General features: G+C 39.7%; 1 protein-coding gene across 8 annotated transcripts in view; it reads left to right on the forward strand.

The window, feature by feature from the left end:
- The window catches only part of LOC134795513 (potassium voltage-gated channel protein Shab), a 104,200-nt gene that overhangs the window by 84,618 nt on the left and 7,451 nt on the right, over positions 1-12,131 (forward strand). For 5 of the 8 annotated variants that reach the window (XM_063767382.1, XM_063767387.1, XM_063767388.1 and 2 more), the window contains exons 3-6: positions 9,013-9,254; positions 9,649-9,675; positions 10,378-10,605; positions 10,908-11,214. In XM_063767382.1, coding sequence (XP_063623452.1) covers positions 9,082-9,254; positions 9,649-9,675; positions 10,378-10,605; positions 10,908-11,214 — 735 coding nt within the window. In that variant the 5' untranslated portion in view covers positions 9,013-9,081. The remainder of the gene's footprint in view (positions 1-9,012; positions 9,255-9,648; positions 9,676-10,377; positions 10,606-10,907; positions 11,215-12,131) is intronic. The other 3 variants (XM_063767384.1, XM_063767390.1, XM_063767385.1) reach the window with 1 other exon arrangement.

Consider the following 12,131-nt stretch of genomic DNA (forward strand, 5'->3'; position numbering starts at 1 on the left):
CTCGATGACTTTCGGAATTCCATGTCAGCTGTCCAAGCCAGACAAAAGAACCGCGCCTGTTACTTATCGATATAAAAGGCTAGATTATGGCTTTGAGAGTGAAAAGGTTAATACCTACTGAAAGGTTGCTGAAAGGTTAGAGAGTTTGAGAACCAACATACTTTATGTAATCCATTTTAAAGTGGAGCAAAGTCATAGTTAGCTGCAGAGTAGTCTGAGCTGTGCAAGAGGGAGCATGACTGTTTGAAGTTAAATTAAAAGTTGCTTGCGTGTTACTTCTTGTAAATTAGCATTTTACCGTATAATAAATATGAAAACCCATTTAAAACGTTTGGTTTTATCAGATTGTAATTAAAATACTAGTTATCCATTAGAACCTGTTTAAATTTTTGTTAGTTACCTACTTATACATATAATAGCAGTGGTTCCACAACACAGAATAGATGTCATCATCTTCCTCGCGTAACCCCCGGCATTTTGCCACGGCTCATGAGAGCCTGGGGTCCGCTTGACAACTAATCCCCAGAATTTACGTAGGTACTATTTTTTACGAAAGCGACTGCCATCTGACCTGCCAATGCCAACCCAGAGGGGACACTAGGCCTTATTAGGATAAGTCCGGTTTCCTCACGATGTTTTCCTTCGCCGAAAAGCGACTGGTAAATAAAATGATACTTCGTACATAAGTTCCGAAAAACGCATTGGTAATACGAGCCGGGCTTTGAACCTGCGACCTCCGGATTGAAAGTAGCACGCTCTTACCGCTAGGCCACCAGCGCGCTCCCTAGGCCACCAGCGCTCTGCTGTGTGTTTACACATTGTTACTTTAATATATTAATATGATTTTTTTGACAGAACTTCTTCCTAAAGTACGCACCGCGACAGTGACAGACAGCAGTCTTTGTTTGGTCATCATTGTTGCGGTCGCGTAGGTTCAGAAACGACAACTTTCCTTTGTTAAGTATTTATAAAAGAAAGTAAGTATGGTGAACTCATTCTGCAAGAAATAATTCAAATTCTACCCACTTTTATTACATATTTAATTGCAGGCGGGAGCGAGGGAGCTGCTTTACTATTTAATAACACTTTTATTATTCAATTTTAATTCTATTTTAGGGGTGGGAAAATAGAAAGGTATAATTAGTTTATTAACAATCTAAGACACTGTAACTTATGCGAAGGTAACAAACGGTTAACGACGGAAGTTAGACCGTGATTGCAAAGTATAGCCGACGTATTATGGATGGCTTTATCCATCTTTATCCACGTGATAAAATAACTGTCACTTTTTAACACCGTGGGTTAGAAAGTGACGGACACCGTTTTATCACGCTGTCACGTAGACAAGAACGACCATCATATCCGTACAGGTTTCTGGGTTAAGCTGTATAGCTCTGATAATTATAGGAATGTTTAAACTATCGATTGTACTGTGAATGTAACTACTATAGGTATTATTAGATTAGCAACTACACCGTAATTGCAAAGCGCTGTATCTAGGTCTCCCTTATATGTGTGTACCTCGGTCGGTACACATATGTGTATGTAAGTGCTTTCTAATTGCAGTTACCTTACCTATGGATTAATTATTATCTGTTAATAAGTGTCGGTTTGGTGCTTTAAAGTTTCAGAAGTAGGCACTGAATTCGCAGCTAGAATATTTAGACCCGAAAAATATTGAGAAGAGACTATAGGTATGTTTTATATATATTTATAGTAGTGGCTCTGTGAGCTGTCATAGAACTCGCGAACCCTTATGCATCCAACATTTTGAAAAAAATCCGAAACCTGATTCGACAAAAAATTGCATTTAATTCTTGAACATGCTCTCAAAATTTCACGACAATCGGTTGAGAAAAATGACCTGTAGACGAGAACATCCGGACATGCGAAAGTATTATTATCCAAGCTGACACACCTGACGCTTCGCTGACGCTCGGTCAATAAGGCTGAGGCAATATATTGTGACGTTTGTTTTCTTTTCTATTCAAGGTGCATACTTGGATACCACGTTAAAATAGTCAGTGCAATGAAAGTAGTTTCTATTATTAGATTAGGGTCGATCAAATGCTCGATACCGGTCGCAGGGAGCGCCACGCGAGCCGGTAATCGATTACGCCCCCGCCCGCCCGAGGCTCTCTTGATGTTCTCCAAACAAATAACATCTAGTTGCCTTCGCTCATACCACAGTATAGGGACCGTAACCTATCCCCGAACATGTAGATATTCACATTCGACGTTCTAACGTGAACGCAGCAGCAATCATACAAGTTGTAGGTAGCGTTTTGTTTCGCTCTGAAAGTTACTATATAAATATACTCGGCCCATACCTATACAAGGTAGTCGGAACTAGGGGAATATGTTTGTCGAGCGAGGCATGTCACGGAGCGGCCCGCGAGACTTTGGGTCGCCGGGTGAAATTGCGTAGGCCGTAATTCCGTTATGTTATGGAGGTATTATCTGTTAGTGAAGCTAATATTACGGTTTCAGTGCCCCAATTGTAAGTCGGGATTTGTTAAAGTGAGAGTAAATATGCGTATAGAAGACAACGGACGCTGATTTTTAATTCAAAAATGCGTAAGAGTTCAATCCAGGCTCAAAAAATACCATGTGTGCTACGCCGTAGCATTTTCCGCGTTGTAGAATAAAAGTATCGTAGGCCGGGAGGCCATTCTAACTTTTTAATATGCTGTTAACATCTGCGTTACTTTGATACATTTTCGTTACTTTGTGGGTTACTTACTAACTTTAAGTATGTCATTGATTTAATTTTAAATATGATTGATTTAATCGAATGGTTCCCGACTCCAAGGGTTATTACACTAAACTGATAGCATAACTAATACCTAAAATAAATTAACATGATACAATTCCGGAATAAAAAACAATATTAAGTAAGAAACATCACGCCATTCCAATAATAATAAGGAAAATTGCTGAAAATATAGAAAGTTCACACCCTCAAAAGCCAACGTTAATTTACTTACTTATTCAGCTGCTGACGTCCGGCTATTGAGGTTGGGATTAGTCGTAATATTTCTCGTCACCATTGTGATTTATGAGCGCCCTGACGGCGACTATTGAAACGCTGTTCACCCTGAACTTTTGTTTGACGAATATGGCTTTCGTAAGTACAGCGTCACTAGCAACCAAATTGAACACATTCAGGACTTTCGTATCGATCTGGGTACATGTTATGGCTTTTTAATAGGGAGCTATTAGGTAGGTAAGCCGTAGGGCTTGGTGGGGGCGATCAATCTTTTATATAAAGTTAATGGATTTTCAAATTCGAAGCGTGCAGCAACACTAACAGCAACGCACTTAACTGACCATTGGTGGTCTTTATCTCGATACAGTAAGGTTTACACAGAATCAATGATGGTACACAACACACGTTTGTGTCAAACCGTCGAACGTCATCAAATATGAATGGCGGCAGCTATTACGCAGGGGAAGGTACCAGATCAATTCAATTGAACACTCGGTTACTTATTTGATCAGGAGATCAGATAGGGTAAAAAGGTCAATGGACGAAGTGCGCATCGCAAAAGCGAAAAATCAGACAAAACAGACTGTATTTTTTTAATTACTAACTTTTAACCCGTCAACCGTCCACCATACAACAAATTGATGCAAAGCAATTTGACCCATATTGATCTGTAGTAACACATGACTGATACTGAGTCGCTACTACCCTAATTGAATTAGTATCACTCGTGTGATACTAGAGCGCTCCACGGGTTAATTGGCTCCAAGCAAACTCTAGTCATTATGAAATATTGAATATAATTTTGGCTTAACATTGCGTTTGCTGATTCAGATTAGTTTTTGTACGGTTAAAAACACACTAGGTGTATACAATTTTCTACCTCATAAATTTTAATGACAATGTTTAGTGAGCAAGAGCGCGACTTTGCATAATGTGGCGCAAATAGAATATGATAAAATTTTGTGATTTGGTATTGCAATACAGAGTAAATTCGTTCACAAGCAAAGTGTCTATTTAGATTATTTAAGAATCCAGTTTTTTATCCATCTCATCTAAAGGTGGAGCCAATTATATAGCAATATTCAATTCTGCTAATTAAACTGTCTCACACACATCTTTCGAAACTTCCCTGACGCAGGTGAAATTACTTGGGTATAGCTCATTTTAGCGCTTAATGAACTTACATTACATTCAGACAGGTGTAGAGACAGATTTAGGGATGAAAAGGTCACGGACAGGGGAAATGAGGTTGCCTCCGTACCACAGACCTAATGATTAAACTAGATGCCGCAAGCACCCTTATATTTTTGTAAACCAAACGTGTCTATTTCGTACCTATTGTGACGACACGGGAGCAATTTATAACGTTTTTTTACTTTGGCTACTTACATTTTTACGAGTATCTATGGCACAATTAGGTTTATCCTATTTTAGAAACAATCTCCCGACAGTTAGAGCGACATGAGAAGGGAATGCAAACGTGCCGTTATTTATAGATACTATTCTAACAAACTCAAATTCAAAAAGATTGTGTTGTTTTACCAACATGTCCCTATGTCTACCTATTATCTATCTCCGGTCGCCATTTTTAGGTCCGATGTCATGATAATACTGAATGTTGAAACTCTAGGTCCATGGCGTCCCAGCGCGCATAAGTTGTTCGCAGAAATCGCGAAGCGTCTGGTTGACGTAACTGGTGACCGAAGAGCTGGCGGCTACCTCGCACAACGTATCAGCATTGCGATACAGCGAGTAAATGCCGCCAGCATCCTTGGTACAATGCCTCAGGGGCCTATTTTAGATTTAAGCTAGTTATTAATTTCGTTTAGTAGTACCACTGTATGTGAATATATTGTACGTAAATAAATGATTTTACATACTGAATGTCATCTGTTTTTCATAAGCAACCAAATTTGAACCCAATCGATCGAACATCAGGGGCCTAGACAATATGAAAACCATTGATACAAAATACCAAACGAATCCTATAGAAAATAGTCATGTGACTTTTCGTTGTATCTCTCATCCCGATACATTTTTCTTTTCGTTTGACGTTTGTCGATATACAATTGTCATCTTGGCTAGGCTCCCAGGAAGTGGTTATAACTTAGCTTCCAAGATTTGATCTACACAAACATACTAATAATAGCATAATTACATAGGCCCCGTGCATGAACTAGGGGCCAGCATAGGAGCCGTCAAATTTTTGGCGCGAGGTGTAAATTGTGTCGTTTATGCTTCCGATGTAACCCACAGATGGCAGAACCTACTATGCACAAGGAAACCGACGAGTACGGTAATTGCTTTGGCAATGTACATGTGCACATATGTTTCCGACTCAGGCCACAAGATGGCAGACCCTCCAACGCGAACGGTCCCTATAACACGGCAATTTATACGAGTAGGTAGGTATGTCTAGTTCAAAATGTTATCTGTGCTCCGTACCAATCTGATATATCCCTTTGTCGGTGAAACTGTAGAAATAAGGGATTCCGTGACCTATTAAAATTCCTCGGGTTGAGGATTACGTGAAGTAGTTTGACGTCTCAACATTTATCTCGTGTGATGCTCGATTAATCACTTTCCTGGGGCGCCGAATATTTATGACAGGGAAATGGGTCTCTTTGTCGTCGGTAACTTTACTGCTTTGAATATTAGGTGAACGGAAATGGAAGGGAGTTGAAAAACGTAACACGTTTAGGCTTTTATACTGCAGACATTTAAATTGATGATAATAATAAAACGAATAGTCCTCATCACAATATCAGCAGACTTCCATTGCTGCCAGCGTATTATGGATGGCTTTGTCCACCTGATAAATAACTGTCACTTTTTAACACCGTGGGATAGAAAGTGACGGATACCGTTTTATCACGCTGTCACGTAGACAAAAACGACCATCATATCCATGCTGCAGCGGCATCATGGTCGTATTTTTATCACTTGTCATGCAATGCGTCACTTTCGCACTTACATATTTGTTAGAACGTGACAGGTATGGTGACAAACGATAAAGAGCCAACCATCTTAGCTCTACTGGACATAGGTCTCCCCAAAGGATGGCCCACAACCGGTCGTACGCTGTCATTATCTTACGGTTTCCTGCGATCTTCGGATTACCATGTTGAGGGTTTAATATTGCTGCATTCTCCAGTTCGCCACTCAAGTACCTTGGCCGTGGTCGAGTAAAGCCCTTGCTACACGGTCGCCGACAAGCCTTCTAACCGTCTGACCTTGGTCTGTCCTTGGTCAGTTTTGGTCAAATTTTGTTGGAAACAACTGTCTACACGGTCCGGGACGGACCAAGGCCACGCCGTCTGAAGGCTTGTCGGCGACCGTGTAGCAAGGGCTTTTCTATCTCTACGCATATTATATTATAGTTACATCCTAGGTTTACGACATCTGGATTATGCTTTATACTCGTACGGTATTCTGTTAGTAGTAATAAAAGGAAATTGTTATAAATATAAGAAGGATTTTATAGGCCAGATTCATGTTTACTTTTATGGTGCATTTAGTTCCTTAGGCAGTTTACTGATACATCTTTTAATGGTTGGTTTGTTGAATAAGTAGATAGGTACATTATTGAATGGTTTCATCCTTTTCTTTATTTATTATACTTGAGTACCTACAGTCAAGGACTATGTAGGTACGGACTTAATATCATAGAAATTGAGTCATACACATATTTGTGCTAAATTGGTCGCTTATGTATCTTAGAACTAGGACCAGGACCTAGACGCTGCAAATAATGTCAATTTGATCTTGTTTTGACACGAGATGCACTGCAAGTACCGTAAAATGGGGTGAGTAGGGATTACGAGGGCAGTTGGGTTATGAATGGGGTGAGGAGGGATGACAGAGGGGTGAGTTGGTTTTTACAGGCTACTGCTACGTAAATTATATATTCTAATAACAAATCAAGCTATTATAATGTTCATAATCCCCCCAAGTGTCGATCCCAATTTTCAAAACTCACCTTAGTAGGAAATCCCTCGTCACCCCAACTACGGGGTGAGCTGGAATTTCCTACTATTTCGTGTTTATCTCTAAAGTTATGAAATGAAACAACTAATTATCATTGACAAACTAAAATTCATACATCCGGAACACTTTTTTTGTATATAAATCAATGTGCCACATATAAAAATAAACTTTTATCCAGGTTTGAACTTCGATTTCGTCCCTACTCAACCCATTTTACGGTACCTAATATCATATCAACAACAGATTTTATAAGTTCGAATTCCGCTCTTTAGACGTAGACACATGCTACGCCGTAGCACTTAGCAGCGTTATTCCGATTTGTAGCGAAAGTCCCTATAGCGCCATTATATACCCCGTTTAGAATAGTGTATTATCAGCACTTTTATACTCAATGGATTACAAATTGTTGTTTTTATTCATAAACGTCCTATGTTATGACTTGTTTTTATCTATCATATTGAAATTTGTCTTTATTAAAATATTATACATATTAGCAAACCCTGGAACGCCAAGTGGCCCTTAGCGCCACTTGCACCATCCCACTAACCCGGAGTTAACCGGTTAAACCTGGAGTTACCATGGTCACCAATATAATTTGACACTGGGCTAACGGTTTAACCGATTAACCCCGGGTTAGTGGGATGGTGCAAGTGACGCTTAGTCATAATTCATAATTCATTTATAATCATGTGTTACATAAGGTCTTACAAAGGGCATCAAAGGCAAAGGCAAATGCAAAAAAAAAAAGGCAAATGGGCAAAGGGCAGGGTTAGTCTGCTGACTAACTCGGGAGTTAGTTAAATTTCACGAAACGATTTAGTAGAGTATGTACAGTGAAACCTGGTTAATTGGCACCTGGATAAATGGAAAACCTCAATAATTGCAACCAAAAGTCCGGTCCCGGTCCCTTGAGACCAAAAGGCCTCTATAATTAAAATTTTGGAACCTCTATAATTGCAATTTAGATTTTAGTGCTTTTCGTAATTTTGCCTCTGTAATTGACCACATCGCAACTAAGACCTCTATAATTGACACTGTGCTAAAAAAATCCGTTATTTTTGCTCTTCTTTTTACCTCTATTATTGAAACGAGTCTTACTTATTACCTCTGTAATTGAAATAATGTAGTTGTAGACAGCAGAAACAATATTTTAATAGCAATGATCATTTTATTTATATCTTCATCCAGTATTCAATTTATTAGTGTTCCGTACAAAACTTTGTTCACGGAACACTTATGGGATCACTTCGGTCTTGCAAATCAGTTATTTATTGGGTATCTATCACAGCCTGTAGTAGGTGAAATAGTTTGGATTAAATCAAAAACAAAGTATGCTTTTTACATTCTAATAAAACTTTCTTCTACAATTCAAGGGATTTTTTTAAACCCAAATGATAAGAAAATAAGGTAGTAATTAATGTAGTGTAGAATAGAATAGAATGTAGAATAGAATAGAATATATTTTATTTGTATTAATTGTACATCGTCATATTCATAATTTACAATTAGGGGAACAAACATATTATTATAATATTAAATGAATGTTACATTTATATACAAGTCAATTACGCTTCAATGCAAGTTAGATTAAATATAATGATTAATGAATTATACTAAACATAATTTGAACACAATTTCATTGAATAAAGATGACATGTCATGAAAGTTATAATTATACCTATACATATTCATTCATGGTTTGACTTTCGACATATTTAGTCATTCATCCAAAAATTGCAAGTATAGACAGTTAAAGTGCAAGTATAGACAGAAGCAATATATAGACCAGAAACCCAGAACGTAAGCGTGTAAATCTACTTTCAATGGTTATTTGCACCTCCATAAAAGAAATTTGTCAGAACGCAACCTCTATTAATGAAAACCTCTATAATTGACACAACGATTTTTTGAACCTCGTTAATTGACACGACCTGCTTAAATAAAAAACCTGGTTAATTGCCAAAAAATGGCCGGTCCCTTGAGATTGCAATTATCCAGGTTCCACTGTATAAAGAAGTATTGTATATTGTCTGCAGGATCATTGGAGTCGCGCGGTGGCAGTGGGTCGCCGATGAGGCGGCGCCGGGCACCATGAGCTAGCGGGCATGGGGGGCGAGGGCGCGGGCCGCGGCGCCGCGCGCTGGCCGGTGGGCGACTCGCCCCCGCGCGCGCCCATGGGCTTCGCGGCGCCCGCGCAGGACGCGCCGCTCGACCGCGGCCTGGCGCCTGCGCCCGCGCCGCCGCCCGGCCATGCGCACCTACAGCGGACCCACTCCAGGTAATCAATCGATCAAAGCATTTATTTTCAGGCAACTAAGGCCCATAGATACATACCTTACAAACTAACATATATATACAATAATAAAAATCTTAAATACTAAAAAATCATTTTCGTGACGCAATTTTCTGTTGCGGCGTCACTTGCTCTAATCGTGATACTAATCTATAACGACCTCCCAAGTGATACTCCTCCCATTTGTATATCACCTCAATTATCTGGCAATGAGAGTGGTTTAGGGCACAAGTTGCTGTGGCCCAATCCCGGCATAACATTGCTAAATACCTATAAGCACATAAGTTATATCACCCATACATTTTCATGCTCTTAATGATACACCACGACATACATTGACCTATTACCTACTTAAAATTGACCTATTATTGGCCCACAGACCCACAATGGACCTCCAGTATTCGAGGTGATATTCGTATTAAGATTTTTATTGCAAAGTAATTTTAGGCAAGCACTAAAGCAAAGCTCTGAAGTAGTTGCATAAAGCCTAGCCTAATGCTTTAGGCAAACGTAACACGTGGTTGACAAAAAGCTGACGAAGGTTAATGTGTAGAAGAAGAAAGCATAATAGAAACCGATTAAAACAAAATTGTATAGCCGCTGTTTTGCAATGCTTTTTGCAGCTGGCTTTTAAAGCTGTACCGCCAGAGGGATTAAAAAACATTGGATTTGAGGTTTGGCCCTTAGCGATTTCCTCGCACCTACTTAGCGAGCTTTTTAGAAACATTCAATGCCCAGTTTGATCAGAAATTGTAGAATCTTTAAACTTTTCAATAACATATAAAAGTGCTGTTGTTGAAGGAGGAAATCGCTGGGAGCGAATGGTCATATAAAAGTAAAATGCATCTACTTTTATTTCTTATTTCAGAATTAATTTAGCTTGCTCATGCTTGCATTCACATGAATATCAGCACTGACCGACAAGATAACTAAACATAAATATAGAACGACGCTTGCTCTTTAGGTAGACGTAGTATTGTGTTCCTGGTGATTAGGCTGTTAGCGCTCCCTAAGATGCACTTTGTTGATGGTCCAGGTTCTACGCTTGTTTTGCCACGTCGTGATAAAAAATAAGCACATGCGGCATAATTCCTTCGGTACATTCCAGGTCGATGTCGTCGCTGCCGCCGGAGCCGTTCATGATGCTGCGCGCGAAAGCGCTGAGCAAGCGCGTGATCATCAACGTCGGCGGCGTGCGGCACGAGGTGCTGTGGCGCACGCTGGAGCGGCTGCCGCACACGCGGCTCGGCCGGCTGCGCGACTGCAACACGCACGAGGCCATCACGGAGCTCTGCGATGACTACTCGTTGCAGGACAACGAGTACTTTTTCGACAGGTAGGTTGTTTTATTTATTAAAATTGGCAAGAGAAGAATTCCCGAAAGGTATAAATATAAATATCCGGTGGGTGTAGTGAGGTGTTCTGGTGCACTTTGAAGCTACTTTTTCGAGAGATTTTTTCTTAGTTTCAACAAAATTCAGCTATGTTTCGGGTTAAAAAAACCGGCGTTTCTAACTCTACATGAGCTGTTCATCTATGTAAGGTGAGACAGAAATTCGTCCTTGTTAACTTATTGTAGATCTTTGCAAGTTTTTTTTCATAAGTACATTATATAGCATTTTCATTGTTATTTTCCAGACATCCGAAGAGCTTCAGCTCGATCTTGAACTTCTACCGAACCGGCAAGCTTCACCTTGTGGACGAGATGTGCGTGCTCGCCTTCAGCGACGACCTGGAGTATTGGGGCGTGGACGAGCTGTACCTCGAGTCCTGCTGCCAACACAAGTACCACCAGCGCAAGGAACACGTCCACGAGGAGATGAGGAAAGAAGCCGAGAGTCTGCGGCAGCGCGAGGAGGAAGAGTTCGGCCAGGGCACCTGCGCGCAATACCAAAAGTGGCTCTGGGATCTTCTAGAAAAACCCACCACCAGTATAGCTGCTAGGGTAATGTATTATACCATCTTGTAACTAACCTTTAAAGTCAAACTACTTAATTTACATCTAGCAATGCTGCCGAGGATTAAAATGTTAATTTTAAGTATCAAAGGTGATCTAACAATTCAAGTAGAAGCTTTTTGTCGAACTGTGAGCTAGTAACGTATCTGGATTAAATTACACTTTGCAGTCTTTGCACAGTTGTTTGTTTGCAAATCGTAGTTAGTTATAAACTAAAAGTTGAAGCACACTTTACCAATAGAAATTAAACATTAGGATTATTGTTATTGTTACTACATAGGCGCTGTCCAGTACACTTACACTTATATTTACTCTTTGTACCTACATGACCAGCATATACACTACTACACACATGTCACTTAAATAACCTACATTGTATACATATATATAAACATAACATATCGTTATAAATCCATTATTTCGTTTTTAACTCTACGCTAGATTTATAACATAGGTACATATTTATATAAGTACGTATATACTACACGTTTAAGATATTTAGCACCTCCTAATGTTTTCAATAAGTCTGCTTCGTTAAAACTGCCAAAACTTGCCCTCAACATAAATATGTTTCACAATCCAAAAGAAAAGCATACTTACATATGAAGCAGGCTTTTACAAGCAATACTAATAAGCACGTGAATATAGCTTTGTTGTTTTCGTTGTGTTTGTGGTGCATGAATAACATCTATCACTGTCTCCCCTGTATGTAGTGGTATGTCTGTTGGCATCGATTTGTTGTATGAACTGTGGTGTTGTGTCCATGTCGTGCGCCGCGATCGCTTTTGTCGAAACTGTGCTCAATGTCGTTAATGGCTTTCTGGGCCCGTTGTCTAACGATTCTTCTCGCTTAGCACAATGTCTTTCGACAACAGCGGTATCTATTGTGTAAGTATGAACGATTT

This window comes from Cydia splendana, chromosome 12 (genome assembly GCF_910591565.1).
Source record: "Cydia splendana chromosome 12, ilCydSple1.2, whole genome shotgun sequence".
Classification (NCBI taxonomy): Eukaryota; Metazoa; Arthropoda; class Insecta; order Lepidoptera; family Tortricidae; genus Cydia; species Cydia splendana.